Here is a 17,058-nt window from a genome sequence, read left to right as displayed (position 1 = left end):
GCTGTTACTGATGTTACGATGTAACATTCTAGTCGTGCCACAGTACCGCTCAAAGGTGTACAGGCTAGATTCAGCAGTCGATTAACTTTTATCGATCAAAATGTCCGAAACAACGAAGCTATCCTTTGACAGATGTCACTAGATGTTGTTCGCGGGCGAAAATAGTATACTATAAAGTTGTACACTTTGATCATAGCCTGCCTAGTTTAGGGTAGATGTTATTTTGATTAGCATTGCTTTAGAAACAATAATGCATTGAATTCAAATTAATGAAATGATCATTTTTTGTATAATTCTTATTGAGAATTTAATAGAGTTCTGTAGCAAAACACAATTCACTATAAGTTTGACAGATATTTATTATTAGCAGACTACATCATTTATGCATTTCAATTTTAGGCCTAACTAAAAATGCAACTTATATAAAAAAAATGCGTTATCACCCTGTGACAGCAACAGCGGAATGATGTTAGTTTATGAGTTCACAGCCAGATTTTTCAAATCACAGCACAGCTGTTTCACCATCGATTCAGCCTTCTCACCATTTTCGAAGCATTTTTCCAACATCAGGCGTTTGCAGAACACGAAATAACCAAATTTATTTAAGCTCCCTTCGGTAAACATGTTAGCGCCCAGATCGATCTCCTCGGCGACCGACAAATACTGCTCGTAGCACACGCGTTCGAGCTTCAATCCGGACAAGTCTAATCTAGCGTTCGGTATTCCATTTTCACCAATCCATTGCTCTAGTCGATTTTCTATGCTCCATCGGCTAGTGAGATCCCGATAGTAACCTTGTCGCATCGGGTCGACAATTTGTAGCTTGTCTAGATAGGTGATAATATCTTCGTGATAGAACCGGCGGTCGATGGCCTTCATGAGAAGGGCAGCGGTCAGTAGTGTCCACTTGCTGTCCGGTTCGTATTCAAGCAATTGTAGACATGAATCCAACTGAGTTTTCAAAACATCCAGAACAGCATCACCAAACTCCTGTCCAAATTTCGGTATTTTGACAGCTATAAGCGACGTTTCGGACTGTCTGTGTGCTTCCAATGTGTATGATTTAGCGTTTTCATCCGTAAAGTGTACCAAAACAACTTGTTTATCGTCAAGCTTAGTACGAAAACCCTGCAGTACCCATGTGACATCATAGCTACAATCTGAAGATATTGGTTGCCAGTTCGAACCTTGGCTAAATTGGCAATCAAAATCAAACGTTAGTATAACGTTCTTGTGCTTCAAATTAACCGGCCGCGTGAAAGATATCACTGCCAGTTCTTGCTCTATGTCTAGTCGAAAAGCTGCGATATCCAGTTCGGGCTGCGAATAGCCAAGTAGCCAACGTTGATAGAACCAAGCGCTGCTATCACTCGGATCGGTGAAGGCAGCCGTTAAAACCAACTCCAGTTCCTCACGTAGTTTTTCTTCGCTAATTGGGCGTGTAGGGTCTAACTTATTCGGATGTAGAACCGGAAGCAGTTTACTTCGATAATGCCAGGACGAATAGTTGGAAAAATTGTTCTGTATTTTTTCGGTGCAAAAATCAAGTTCTTTTTCTAAAGAAACCTTAGCTTTTTCCACTACATAACGACGATAATCCCAGCAATGAACTAAAATTGTAAATGATTCGACGATTACATTGAAAGAAAAAAACTACTCACGCACTACTTACAATTCCTTTCGTCCAGCTTGAGATATTTTGTGCAAAGATCAACCTCTTTCTGCCAGTTCGGTGAAGGTGCATTTTCCAACACCCAGCAACGATGGTGCCAGGCACAGTAGGACTTCGGATTTACCTGCAGACACATCTCAGTGAAGCTGAGATCTTTGTCGAATAGTGTTTGATTGTCTCTGAAATTGCATCATCAAATAACGAAATCAAATACAGACAAAATAAAACCGTCTCACTTGTCTTCTTTTGTGAATTCTTGGATACAACGTCGCCGGAGGTTCCACAGGGTCGCAATGTCCGGATTGGAACTCAAAACTCTGCCAGTCAGATCCATCATCTCTTGGTCCAACTCGTTCGCCACTTTCTTCATCAAAATTCGTCCCATGCCAGCACGGAACTTTTGCGCTTTCTGTTCCTGTTCCTTCCGCTTCCGAGCGGCTTCCTCGGCACTGCTACGTACTTTCAATCGTCCATGCTGAAAAGAAGAGTATTTAGTAATATACAAGAAAACTTGCCACACTTTAATACCATTTTGAAGAGACTATCACTGAAACTGAACGATGTCTGATGTGCCTGATGGTGTTACTCATCTATAGTAAATAAAAAAACAATGACCATCATTATAAAACACAAACGTCACCGGAGCTGGATTCAGCACTACATTTTATAGCAACTAACAAGCAAATTATAGCAGCTTTTAGGCAGAGATGCCATTTGTACTTGTTTTACTAAATACTGTATGCAGAATTTATACAGATTCTAATATAGAAATTAATAAGCTGTAGAATATTTGAAAACGTGGTAGAATAAAAGGAAACCCGACGTTTTCGTTTAAATAAGAGTATAATATTTAGTATATGAGACGTGCTGAAAGTTTGATCTACAATACACAGAGATCCGAAATTCATTCTGAAATTGAACAGATGTTGAAAGATCAACACAGAGTGATATTTATACGAATGTTTAGAATGTGAACTAACTTGAACCAATTCGCATTGTTGATGTATCACTCTTTTTGGTGTGAAAACGACTTGCTTTACTATGGGGCGCCTTTTCAAAATTTACCTTCTGAGAGAGTGATAAGTTTTTGATCGTGAATATCTCTTGTTGTATCTAACGTATCAACATAATTTTCGCTACATGCCATCGGAAATATGATCACATTTTATTATAAAATTTTTAGTTGTATAACAAAATCTCAAATAATTTAAAATTAAATGTTCGGTAACGACGAGTATCAAAGAGGAAAACTCATGAAGCATGTTTGCCTTGCTCGTATTATAAAATCTCATTGCTTAGTGATCTGTAGAACGATTTATATCATCTAACTACCAATACATTCAAAATTTTTTAACTTGAACGTGTATTGAAACAACATTGAAATGTTTCAATAGTACACTATTGAAAAACCTATTTGATTTGACCCATGTCAGCACCAACCAAACAGAACGCGTTCTGAGGAAGAGAACAAAATATCTGCTACTGCACAACTGCATCGGTATAAAAGATTAACATTCCAATTTTTCCATTATTTTCTGAGCAACACTTGTCGAAGCGAGACAAACGGGAGAGCAACATCGAAGACCTCACGGTTTTGGAATGAAGCGATCGCCGACCAGCAAAATTGTGCTGAATAACAGTCCGAGGCAGGCACACATCAAAAGCCTACCAGTGGAATTCGTCAGCCGTCATGGGAGCGCTACCGTCCGAAATGCATTGTAAGTTACAAATGCACCTACTGATTCTGGATTAATTCATCTTCCTTGAGATCACAACGAATTCCAAGTGAAATTTCGGACAAGTTTATCGAGTATACACGCCAGGAGTCATTTTAGATAAAAATGAAGCTCCTGTTGGTCATGACAATTCTTAGCACCACGAGAATTCCAAATTTGTTTAAAAAGCGTTTTTATAAATATATTTCATATTTCCATGCGGATTGAGAAATCAAGTACGCCCCATTTATATATTCTCGTAAAAAATACGCCTATGATAGTTGGGGGGATTTCAATAAAGATGCATCAAAACAAGATAATGTTAAGTTCATTGATTTCATGAGCAAATATATGAAGTTAGATATAAAATCTACTACGTTTGCAGGCACATGTATTGATCTCGTATTTGCTAGAAATATCAATGTTGAAAGTCGTAGATATATTTCATATTATTCATATCATAGGCCTATCATTGATCAACCCAGCGGAACAATGTTTTCTTCATTAGAAGATTATAATCGGTTGTGAACGCTATACCTACAGTATCGCATCCACGGACCACAGGTCAGCTTGAAAATAGATGACGGAAATCAGCGGCATCCATCGAATTCAACTCGTCACTCTCCACCACGAACGCTTTCAAAAAAATGTTCTTTTCGAAACCTCCATAATTTTATTATAAAGAACTGTAAGAATTACTACGTACTATTAAATTGTGTGTCAGAATGTTTGATGTAACTTATCCATACTTTAGTGTAGGTACTTCGTTTCCAATTTTAGTAGTGAAGAAGGGAAAAGCTTGCACAATTCACACACACGATCAACTAACTAATATTCGAAAGTGTAAAGGAAGCATGCCAATTTTATTCGTATTTACTACATCCAGTTATACCTCTGACGTTACCCACTCGCCTTTCTTAAAAAAAGATCTTTTTAACATTCTAGTAAATCAATTTCAATTTTTTCGCGAGCGTTACAGTGTTACAGAGGTTCACAGTGTGGAATAAGACAAGCTTAAATCCCTGTGCATGTAGTGACCGGTGCCACAGAAGTGCGTGTACACGAACTTCCACCGCACATTCGAGAAAATATGTCCTCAGCAAATTATTTCCATCGAAAGGAACGGAGTGTAACGGATTTTATTCCTGGAATCCGAAATGGCGTGCGAGTGTTATGTATGTGAATACAATAAGGCAATTCCATCTTACGTGGTGAGGACGGGAGGCATACTTGTAGAACACTGGTCATCTACGAGAATTAGTTGATTACATGTCAGTTCTGCGAGCAACCTGCATTACGATAAGCTTTGAATTTAAAAATCAAGGAAAAACAACTTCATATATCGAAGAAACACTGTTTCAAAAATACAATGTACCGATTCACAAGTCGATGATAACGATCGTTAAATTGAACGAATTACACTTCGAATTGCTTCCTCATCCACCTTATAGTCCAGATCTGGCTACGGGCTATTCACTGATCTAAAATAAATGCTTGTCAGTGAAAAATTCAACTCAAATGAAGAAGGTATTGCTTATTGTGAAGACTATTTAGAGGCAAAAAACAAATCCTTCTACAAGCACGACATTGAGAAGATAGATAAGCGTTGGAATAATTGTATTACTCTTGAAGGAGATTAAATTGAAGAATAAAATCGATTTTTGGAACAAACAAATGTTTCCACTTAGTCACACGACTTTTTGAGTGATGTTTTATAAGAGCACTGATTATAACAAAGCCTCATTATTCTACACGTACGTTTATTAAAGAGTAGTGAGTAGCTATCAAAATTCTCCAATAAAACTAGTCCAACGAGACTCTAACCCTTCACATTTAAATTGTTTCAACAATGAGCCTCCGTCTACCGAGTTCGTTGAACGGAAAAACGGCGTGTGGCAAATTAAATTCCTTAATCGGCCTTCCGTTTAACGATTTATTGGACATTATAAGACAAACAATCCATTATTGGACTTTTTTCTCTAACAGGGTAGCATAATATGATGTTGTTACTTGAACTTCTATAATGCTGAATATAGACACACACAAAAATTACCGAGCGCTTGGTAATCTTCTCGTGCACGACAAAACGGATATTTATTGAAAATCTCGGTAAACTAGAACATCTGATGAATATTCTGCTTTGATTTCACAAGCTCTGTTGTATGTTCCGCTTTAATGTTGTGATAATTTCAACAAGACTCAACTGTGTTAACTCCTTTTCATGCCAGAATGAATATGAATGAATCAATTGAATTTTATTGCGGCTTGCTAAAATATATTTTTTAATATTTAAATTACCGCTTTATTTTATGGCATCGTGTCAGTGAAACTGTCGCTTGCCCGTCACCCACAAGCATCATGCAATTTGTTCTCTAGCACCTCACCCCATTGATAGAAGTTTATTTCACATATGTTTAAATATGGTTACATTTTACCTCTCCTTCTCTTTCCAAATATATCTCTTTCCAAACAATGATCGTCTATCTCGTTTGACTGTGCTATCTCGCTTGCTTTTGCATTCGCATTGCTTGTTTGTGCCATATTGAATTTCTGTTTTCGCTTGTTATGTCTGTTATTGCCATACTCTCTCCCTCTCTTTCTCGGTTTGGTTCGCTCTCCATACGCTGACATAATGTTATGTTCATTTGCTCTTTAGCGTGAGTAGTATTTTTAGATGGTGATATTGTTCTTATGAACTAGCGTGTTGAGGAAAGGTGTTATAAATTTGACGTATGGATATTTTTTCCCGGTTTTGCTTTGTTTTGATTATTTTATAGTATGCTGCACTCCAAAATTGCTGTGTTTTGTCTACAATCATTTCGAATATAAATTCCATTCAATTCTTAGTTTTCATTTTGAACAATCACCGAAAATAAAAAAAAATTTAAAAAAATCAAACAGAAACGTTGGGGTCTAGAAAAACTTCTACTTTAACTATGCTGCGTTCATTTGTTTACTTCTGATTAGTCTGCGCCCCCCCCCCCCCCCCCCCCCACCTTAATGTAGGGTAAAGGATCCCTATTTCATCTCATTTGTAAGGACGTTACCTTTAAAACCTGATTTAGCCGCTAGAATCACTACGATTTTTTACATTTTTCAGCTTAATTCGCTTTGATCCATATTGGGAATTGACGCCATTCCTTGAAAATTAAAATAATGTTCAAAAAATCAGCTAAAAACACTTCTGATATGTTCACTCATCTGTCCCTAATTTCATCTCAATGGAATTTTTTTCCCTCCTAACGTTGGTTCTTTATTCATCCCAGGTTCAAAATCTCAGAATTATTCTTAAAAAGGGCCTAATGCCAACTATGAGACAACACACGATATTTTTAGAAACAGTTTGGAATCATTTCGACTTTTAAATTTTTTTGGATCGTTTCCGTTACCTTTCATTTTAAATTTTAAATTTTACTGTGCAGTTAATTTGGAGAACTAAAAATAAACAAAAAAAACTACAAGGATCAGCCCCATGGGGTTGTACGAGCCATTGATGTGGAACAAGGCAACAAAAATTTGATCTACAATCAAAAAGTTCAATTAATCCGAACCAACACCGAACATCATTTGTCTTGATTTGCATTTGTTTTATAACCGACGAAATTTCACCATTATCCCAAATGTATGCAATTATAGCTTTGTACATACTTGCTATTCCGATAATTAAGCCTCTCTTCGCCAAGCTTGTGTTCAAGTTTTTTATGCAAGTAGTTTTTTTAGCGTTAAGTTTCTCTGCAATTCTGCGATTTCGGTTGAAGCGATAAACTATTTCTCATTATCAATCGAGATCATCTAATATAAATTAGAAATTAATCTTAAGCATTCAAAATTTTTCCAGGGGTAGTTGTCAATTTCTCATGGAGAAACGACATAACATGGAATTTCGAGCTTGCATAACACAAGATCAGAGCATACCAATTAAGAGCTGAGGCCAGTGTGTTTTAGGGCACCCTTTTTTAGCCCTTTAACTATTTTCACGCTTCAAATCTGATTTTCTCAGAAACGGTGACGAATATCAAAAAACCCAACCGACAATCTCGTAGAAGACTAGTTTAGATTATTCTGTGAAAATTTCAGAATGATTGTTTGACTTTAGCGGTCGGGAAAGTCTTTTTTCTGAAGGAAGAATTGCATAGCTGAAAACGCCGTCTTTCAAATTGTTCACTGAATATCTCGCCTTCAAAAGCATGGATCAAAAATCTATCCTGACAATGTCTAGATAATTTCATTTAGATGCGATTAGTGCATAAAAACATATATGTTTTTTTTTTCAGATATATTTTATTAAGGCACAATCTGTTAAAGTTTATGATGCCAAGGGCTTGTCCCTGTGGGTCCTCAGGAAACACTCTTGAAGATCCGGCGTGTGTCCCTCATCGATGGGAGTGGTTCTTCGTGGCGGTGATGATGGAAACATGGGAATAATTCTCGTGACATGGAAACATTTCAAAGGTTGCCGTATTCTTTTGTGGGTCCGCGGTAAACACCCCCGGGTTACGAGAACCCGGCGGGTGGCCCGCATGTTGACTGGGGCGGCTTTCCGTGTGCGTTTATAATGATGTTGCCGAAGAGAATGAAAAAAAAAAAAACAAAAACATGGGGAAGTAAATGTTGTGGAAAACGGAGTGGAAAAAAGGGTATGGGAACGAATGACTAAAAACGACAAAGATCTAATTAGTTTACATCGAGATGGTGAAGAGACGGGGGAAGGGATATGCGAAAAAGTTAGTGACAGCAAGAAGATCTTGTTAGTTTCGATAGAGATGGTAGACAGGCAGGGGATCGGGAGAATCGAGCGGATGTTAGTGCCGAACCTGTAGGTGAAGATTATTCTTAACCTCGCCAAGGAAAGGAGAACTTTCTATGCCAGATGCAACGGATCACACTTGTATATTTATGTGTTTAAGGTACTTGTATATGAGCATCATATATGAAATATCCCGATTTGCCAACACATCTCGAACAGGTACATCAGGTGGTCTACCTCGGGCCCTGAGGGAGTCCTTCAATAAAAACCTGGCGTCAGTATACTCCACGCACGTCCACACGATATGCTCGATGTCCTGATAACCGTTACCACAAGCGCAGAGACCGCTCTCTGCGAGCCTAATACGCCGGAGATGCGCGTTGAATGTGTAGTGATTTGACATGAGCCGAGACATCACGCGAATGAAATCGCAACTCACGTTCATCCCCCTGAACCAAGGTTTCGTCGATACCCTAGGGATAATGGAATGCAGCCATCGTCCCAGTTCGCCATTGCTCCATGAAGTTTGCCAACTTGTCGCGATAGAAGTGAAGAGAAAGTTATTTTTGTAAAGGTAAGTCGATTTCTATGGTGGCGTCATTTTAGTTCCCTGGTAACGTAACGAAACATGAGAGAGGAATAAAATCGGCTCAGCAAGGCTGCCAAATAAGCGGTAGCTTTATTGGATTTTATGTGATGTAATCAAACTTGTAACCGAAAATATCAAAACTTTCTTGGCCACCCGGCCACATCGTGAGTCTTTTTACACATTTACGAGAGAGCATGGAGAGAAATGTAATACGCACAGCGAGCTTTTAAAGCTTCAAATGGTTTTATGGCGTTTCTCTCTTGCTGTCTAGCAGCAACCTACCTCTAGCTTGCTACGAGAAGGGCTGAAACGTTAGCTTTAATTTCGATTCTATTTATAGATTCGCGTGCTTCCAGCAGCTTCGCTTTTGCATCGATTGACCAATCAGAGCGATGCTCTCTCTTTGATAAATCGCTTACTCCTTCAAAACCGTCGTCTATGGCAGGGAATTCCGGTATGCCAAAGATTTTTAGCAGCCAAATAAGACACTGCTCGCTACTAATCAAAATTTCAATCATGTATAATTGAAAATACGTGGCTTGATACATTCAAATCGAAACGTAGAAATATTTCCTATCAAATGATGAAATAATAATCATAATTGATACAAATAGAAAATATATAGAAAATAAAGATGTGTTCCACATCAAAAAAAGAGTTGTTACTATTTTGGCATTATCCCTTCTAAAACCAAAATGCAGAACCTGATATGCCATTCATACATATTTATCTGTATTGTATAGATTTTTGCGTTTGCATACTGATTTAAATCAGGATACAGATTTCCAAATTTAATAGAGATTTTTAAAGGTTCATAAAAAGTGAGAAGTAAAAAATTAGACTTTCCTCTCTTTAAAAGTTTATTGATCAATGGACAAATCACGTGTTAAAATGGACATCTTTTGTGCAAATATCTGATGATGAACACTGAGAAACGTTCATAGTAAAATTTTAAACCGATTTGAACTGATTTATTTTATTAGTGAAAACAGATAGAGCAGATACATATTTTCTATGAAAATATCTGGCATCTCGGTGTACGGTCGATGAAGCACACACACTTAACAGCGTTATGTTGACGTATAGCGGAAAGAAACCAGTGCTACTAGATTTGCCACAATGGTTTTTTTATTAGTATTTAACACGCTCTTTCTGGTAATATTCGAAGCCGAAACAGTTTTAGTGAAATATACATATAACAGTATAATTAAACTTATGTCACGGATACCAAAAAAATACTTGTTGATGATAATTTGAAGAATGCAAATAATGCGACACCAAATGAGATGAAAACAAAACGCAATCAAGTGAACTACGTGAAAAACTTTCATCTCATATTCTTGAAGCCTTTTATTGCTAGTAGGGTAATTTTTGAAGTTTTTAATCGGTAATTAAACAAGTGGCAAGTGAACATTACTAATTTTTTTTTTGTTTCAATTATAGAGGCTTTAACATCTTAGGTCATTCGCCTCTTCGGACCAGAAAATCTTTCTGACCCTATGTGCGGGGTTGGGAATCGAACCCAGGCGGGCTGCGTGAAAGGCATCGACTATCCCATCACGCTATACCCGTCCCCTGCATTACTAATTATAAAAACATCGAGCATCAATAGTAGTGTAATTGTGCGAAATAGTGATCATGTTTTGAAACGAATCGATTAGTAGATATTCAGAAACATGACGAACTGTAAATCTTGAGACGAAAATGTGTCCTCAATTGAAAAGTGAGTTTGTTTTAAATGAAAAAAAAAAACGATCACCGAAGGATTTGAACCCATTTCTTCCGATGAGAAAGTGTGACAATAGCTTGAATAATAATTTTAAAACATTCTACAGTTTGGTTCAGGTGCGTTGTAAGATATTGTTAATGTTCAAAATAATGAGGTGAAGAGATGAGATGAAAATAGGAGCTCAGATGAAATAGGGAGCCGTTACCCTACATGTACCTTATCGAAACAGTTACCTACTCTCAATTTATAATTTTCTCCTTCTCATGTTATTGGATTTTGAAGCTCCTAAAATTTCTCTAAAGTCAAGAGAAAAATCATAATATGCACGAAAAATTCCCAATAACAAACTAAGCTAAGCGACATAAAGCGATTAGCGGTGGGTGGAATAACAGTTCAACACAAAATATTATGCACTGCAGAGTCGAAGACGAAACGTAAGCATAATTCTAGGTTAATTTTTCAAAAGGGCGTATAAGCAAGTGACAGTTTCTCTTTGTTTACTTTCTCTTCTATTAAATACCAAGCGGTTTCCACGTTTATCACTCAACTCTTTGCATGAAATGATACCCGAAACTTTCGACTTTCAGAATAGTGATATCAAAGAAAATCTTTTAAATCACATCACAATAATCGAAAGAGAGAGTGATTAAAGAGAAACTGCCACTTGCTTATACGCTCTAATGAAAAATCAACCGAGAATTTAAAAAAACTCTAGCACAAAATAAGGTAAAGCCGTAAACGTAAGTGAAAAAGCTCTGCTATGAGGATTACTCATTCTTTGACTGCAAGCACCCTAGGCTCCATTCAAGCTGTTTCGGTTTCTGTTTTGCTCGCCCGGTACCGGATTCTCTCACGATTGCACTCTCCCCCTTCTAGTATGTCGAGTTCTGGCCCGGTCGTCTCTCGCGGGCTGTCTGACGGCGCATTGAGATTGCGTGCCTCGCTGCTGCATCGATCGACCTTTCGCCGACGACGACCGGCTTGCTTCGTTCTCGAGACAGCCTGTCAGTCAGTTTGTTTCGAACGTTTACCGAGCGAAGATTCTTTCCGCAGTGTGATTCTGTAGAGGACCGAGTGCTAGCTAGGGAGCGAAACGCGCGCGCGATCGATCGTCTGTCGGTTTATGCGTATCGATGGTGGGTTGAGATTACTCCCCCTGGTTTGAGGCGCCTTTTACTCTTTTGAAGTATTGGGAATCTAATCAGCTTTTTTTTTGATGATGACATTGGAACAAACGCACGCACCGTGATTGTGACGATTAATATAGAAGTGTATTCACAAATAGCATTTCGCTAATGAAGTGAAGGATCAAACAAATGTGATTTGCCGATGGTGACGAAATAAAGTGATGAATTTTACTTGGTAAAACAGAATGCAAGAAACAACGTGCGCGAATAACGCGATAGGGGAGCACTTCTTTTAAGAAAATACATTAAAGCAGAAATAAGGAAAGAGCCAAGTTCAATCGGATAATCGCTTAGCTCAGGGTGAGGTCAATGTGGATTACGGGCGATTCTGGAATTGTTTAGTGTAATTTGGCTAATGTTTTGAGAAGAGGCAAAAGTGATGCAGTTTTAAAACGTATATGCTTGGGTGTTATTCGAGAATCTGATTGAGTTTGCGTGATAAGAACCGTGCTTCGGTTTCCACGAGAAGAGCAAAAACGTGAAATCATTTATTTATACGACTTAAAAAGTCAAACTATCGGCATTTAGCCGGTGAGAAGAAGACAAGTGAAACAACGACTGGAAGTGGTGAAATTTAAAACACGCCAGTGCACATCTCTCTTCGGAAAACGTTGAGTATGGAGATCGGTGCGTTTCAGTGACGATCGTCGTCAGATGTGTCCAGAAGCTGGAATTTAAAAATACATTCCATTTCAAGCGTGATCTGAGTGGAGATCGGAAGCCTATTTATTCAAGTGGTAAGAGAACTTATACATACACATAGTGCATAAGTGCAACAAACATTGCATGCGCGAGTATGGAACATATGAAAGAGGCACTCGGGGGTAACCAAGTAAAGTCTGTTTATTTCTAGTTGTCTAATGAAACCAAATTAAACGGTGCCAGGCCGAATCACGTGTTGCACTACTGAAAATCGATTTTATTTGAGCTATTTATGTACTTCCCGGTCACAGTAACAGAATAAAAGCAAGCTTAGCATTTATGTGACAGTTCAAATATTGGTGGCAATTTTAACTCTTTCTTGTCATTCGTGGAGGGATTTGTAATCAGTTAAATTTGATTTTTAATATGCTTTGAATCCGATTATTAAAGCACAGATTCATTGCACCATTGCTAGTGCTGCATGCACGGCAAAACACATAAAATAATTAATTATTTTCCTAAATAATCAAACAGTCCGTCTAGTCATTTTATTTTACCCCGCATATCCCACTTTTCATTTCCTAATGGTTGCTAAGAAGAGTCAAAACATAACCATGCTGCTACCGGAGGACCGCGGCAGCGACGGTTATTTTTAATTCAGCAATAATTCCTACTTCTGCTATGTTTTCCGACGTCGTTTAGAGCAGTAGGGTTTACCACATGTGTGATATCGGGACAGGGACGGTCCATTTGACTGTCACGGCAGTCAGTTTTGGAGTCTTTGCTATTGCAGGGCGTGAGAAATTGATGCTGATTAGCAGTTAAAAGTTCTCGAACCAACTGCGCATTCTCTAGCTCCCCAGTTGATGAACAGTTTGATGCCAAGAATGTTTACATCTGTGGCCGATCCATTTCAACGCCGGAATGCATTTCAGATGAAAACTGCTTTTATTTCTGGACATGTTTTATTGTTCGGTCGGACCCAAGTTGCTGGCAGTTGGTTAGGCTTCTGTCTAATCCTTTTCCATTTGAAAACAAAGCGATTTACAATTGTGTTCGGATGCTGAGAAACATAAGCCGGCATCTATTTTTACTCTACGGCCTGCCAGCGGAGGAAATGTTTACTGCCGTCAATCCAAGTGTTCTCTGACTCATCCCCAATCCGCAACCACTGAATAAATTCCTCGCATTTCTCACTGACATCTAAAGATCTTGTACTGAAAATAGGTGCGTAAACTTTGCTCCAACGAGGAATAAGCACCTTCACCTTGGAATACTGTCCGCCACTCATGCGTCGAATGTGGCTGAATGACTGATCACTCGAACTATTTCGGTCCGGATTCGCTACCAGAAGATCGCATCTGAAAAATGATCGAAAAACCCGAAAAAAGGCAATGAAAGCAGAAGACGGAGATTTATTTTTGTTTTGTTGCTTTTTTTTTGCTACTCCGGTTTTTCTTTGCGCCCATCTATCTACCTGCACCCATTTTCCCCTTTTTCCACCTTTGATCCGTAAATCGTGAACCGGCGGCGGAGCAATCGTAATTAGAAAGTCAATGAACTGTGAGAACGACCTTTCCATAGCCCGGTAGGCACATCCGATAGTCACGCTTAAGTTTCGGCCGGGATGAGCTCGACCGGCTGCAGCTGAGGGATCTACGGCAGGTACGACGACTACCGATGAATTCCAATAGGAAAAGGTGTAGGCCGGTAACAGCCGGTAGGTGAGAGAAATCCGTGGGATTATGACTGATGAGGCGGTGCAGTGTGAACATTTGGCCTATTGTTGCGGCAGTGGGTTAATCTGGGTTCATTGTCTGGGTGACTTTTAATTGGGATTTTTGGAAAAAAATGAATAATAGCCGAATAGAAATCGATTGTTTTGGAAACTCGAAAGGAAACTCGGACAGATGAAATGTATTGTTTTCCTGTAGTGGTCAAAATCTGTCGGTTTCGAATTTCATACATCCCGTTATTAGTGATAAGGGTATAAAAATTAAGTATATTTTTACAGTTTGAAACAATCCTGTAAAATTTCTTTGAATCAGCTGTAACAAAAGGTATCTCATTGTATATTATAGAATTTTACGTGCAATTTGAAGATTACATGACTTTAAAAAGCAATTAAATTCGGTGGCAATTGGGACTTGAACCGAAAATCATTATATCATCATATTCTTCAGGCACAGTTTAGATGTTCTACAAATCAGCGGATACAGAGACCTAATGAGTATGCTGCATTTTTGAACGATTTTGTCAACATGTGACCTGAATATCAGATGTCTGTCAAAGGTGAGTCCTAGGTAGATAACTTCGTCGGACCATTGGATGACCTCATCACCGAATCGTATTCGGCATTCGTCTGATGGAACAAGTTTTGGAGATCTTGAATGTGGGAACAAGATGACCTGAGTTCTTGCTGCATTGATCACAATTTTCCAGCATGTAAAATATTCAGTTAGAGCGTCCAGACCTGTCTGTAGTTTATTCTTCAGAGCATTAATGACACGACCTTTATAAAGAATGGCAGTATCATCAGCAAATTGTGATAGAACACCACCACCCGGAAGAGATGGGATGTCTGATGTAAAAATGTTGTGTAGGATGGGACCTAGGATTCTTCCTTGGGGTACAAAGTGCATTATTCAGAGAAACCTGGAATTCTCTATCTTTTTGATAATTTAAATAAGATACATGGGAAAATTATACCGATGCAGTTTAAACACCAGGCCATCGTGCCACACATTATCGAATGCCTTTTCAATATCCAATATTGCCATGGCAGTCGTTTTGGACACTGATTCGTTTTGCTGGATGACGTTGTTAACCCTTGTGAGTTGGTGGATGGTGGATCTTCCTTTCCGGAACCCAAACTGTTCTTCCAGTAATATATCCTGTTCATCTGCGAAAGCAAGAATTCGCCTTTGTATTGACTTTTCTAACAGCTTGGAGAGGGCAGAGAGTAAGCTGATGGGCCGATAGCTCTTGGAAAAGGAAGGATCTTTCCCCGGTTTCAAAACTGGGATAACTTTAGCTAACTTCCACTTTGAAGGGAAGTAATCAAGCTCCCAGCACCTGTTAAAAATTTTAGCTAAGAAAACAAATGAGTGAATACTCAAATGTTTCAGCTCAATGTTGAATGTGTTCTCGAAACCGGGGGCCTTTATATATTTTTGGATTTTTTCACAATAGCCATCAGCTCATTCGCAGTGACTTTACTTTCCTCAGGAACCAAGCTGTCTGATTGGTCAACCTCAGCTACGCTATCAGCAACGGCTCTTTCATGTGGACTAACAATGTTGAGTCCTAAATTGTGAGAACACACAAACTGCTGGCCTAGCGCATTTGCCTTCTCTACTGGAGTGGTTAAAGGTATTCCTTCAGCTGCGTCCTGGGGTGACATCAGAGGAGGAATAGGCTTCGGTTTTTTCTTAAGCACCTTCGTTAAGGACCAGAAGGGCTTTGAATGTGGGAGAATTTCTCGAAGCTTGTGCTGGAAGTTCCTGTTGCGAAGCTCAGATATCCTTTCCTGGATTATCCTAGTTAAGTTGTTATAAGTAGTCTTCCTATCTAGGATGTCAGTTCGTTGATACTGCCTCCGGTAGATATTCCGAAGTCGGATGAGTTTCTTGGTGACACTGTCGATTTGAAGAGAGGAACTCGGCATATGTTGTACTGGAACTGTCCTATCACAAGCGACTGTGATTGAATGCTGAAAGGAAGATAGGGCCGCATCGATTTCCATTGGTGAATCTAGTAACAAATCGATATTAATAAGTTGGTCGGCGATTTGATGAAATTGGACCCAATCGGTGCGATAATAGTTCCTCCGAGGTTGAATAGGCACTGTTTCTGGTGAAGATCCCAACGTCAATATTACTGGAAAGTGGTCAGAAGAGAGCTCGTAGAAGACAACCGGAGAGCTGTCTATGGCGATGTTGCTGATGAATATATCCAAAATGGAATGAACTCCCGATCTGGAAAGTCGCGTTGGTTGATCCGGAGCGAAGATGTTGTATTGTCCAGCTTCGTAATCTTCGGCAAGTACGAATCCGTTTCGATTCTGTCTTTTGTTTCCCCACAGCTCATGACGTGCGTTCAGGTCCCCAGCAATCATGAATTTGTTCTGTCGTCGAGTGAGCATAGCCAGATCTCGCTTCAATGATGCACACGTACCATCTCGAAGAGTGGTTTGTTTGGGGCAGTACGCTGCAATGATGAAGTCCCAACGTCGTTGTAATCTCAATTCCGATGGCTTCTATTAGTTGCAATTTAAAGGCTGACAGAAGCCTGTGCTGAATGAATCGTTTAATGACAGAGGCAACTCCTCCTCCTCTGGTAGTTGTCCTGTCGAGCCTGTGAATCCTGTAATTGGAAATAAAAATAGAAATTTCAGGTTTAAGATGAGTTTCAGTTAAAATAGTAATATCGGCATTTTTCTCTTGAAGAAAGTCAGATAACTCAGCAGTTTTGCTCCTGAGTGAGCAAGCATTCCAATTTACTACAACCAACTCAGTATATTGCATATTCGATGATGAATTTGCCTAAGGCCAACGCCTTAGGCCTTGGTCTAACCGCGTTCCGCAGTTTCGTAGTTTTGTTGTCATTGTTTCAAAAATGACGATCAGTTGTTCAGCTGAGAATAAGTCACCAGAGTCATCCTTTGCTTGTGGTTGATTGTTGCCCCATCCAGGAGGGATTTTTGAGGAAGATTCTTTTTGTGATCCAGCGGCTGAATCTTTTGGATTGCTGCGAGGAAGTGGCGGCAAATCTGGAA

General features: G+C 39.1%; 1 protein-coding gene across 1 annotated transcript; it reads right to left on the bottom strand.

The window, feature by feature from the left end:
* Nucleotides 1-341: 341 nt before the first annotated feature.
* LOC131431102 (geranylgeranyl transferase type-2 subunit alpha) lies at nucleotides 342-2,281 on the bottom strand. Its single transcript, XM_058596601.1, has 4 exons — nucleotides 2,201-2,281; nucleotides 1,909-2,147; nucleotides 1,673-1,851; nucleotides 342-1,610 (listed from the first exon to the last, which is right to left on the bottom strand). The coding sequence occupies exons 1-4, from the start codon at nucleotides 2,201-2,203 to the stop codon at nucleotides 475-477; spliced, it is 1,557 nt and encodes a 518-aa protein (XP_058452584.1). The 5' UTR covers nucleotides 2,204-2,281; the 3' UTR covers nucleotides 342-474.
* Nucleotides 2,282-17,058: the final 14,777 nt, after the last annotated feature.

The sequence above is a fragment of the Malaya genurostris genome, chromosome 2, assembly GCF_030247185.1.
Source record: "Malaya genurostris strain Urasoe2022 chromosome 2, Malgen_1.1, whole genome shotgun sequence".
Taxonomy (NCBI): Eukaryota; Metazoa; Arthropoda; class Insecta; order Diptera; family Culicidae; genus Malaya; species Malaya genurostris.
This window is presented reverse-complemented; position numbering and strand designations above follow the sequence as displayed.

Bases quoted from the DNA above. Each gene is read 5' to 3' on its own strand.
- LOC131431102 (XM_058596601.1), bottom strand. The intron at 1,852-1,908 runs GTGAGACGGTTT...ATGCAATTTCAG, and splicing joins GAATTCACAAAAGAAGACAA to AGACAATCAAACACTATTCG. The intron at 1,611-1,672 runs GTAAGTAGTGCG...TTACAATTTTAG, and splicing joins CAAGCTGGACGAAAGGAATT to TTCATTGCTGGGATTATCGT.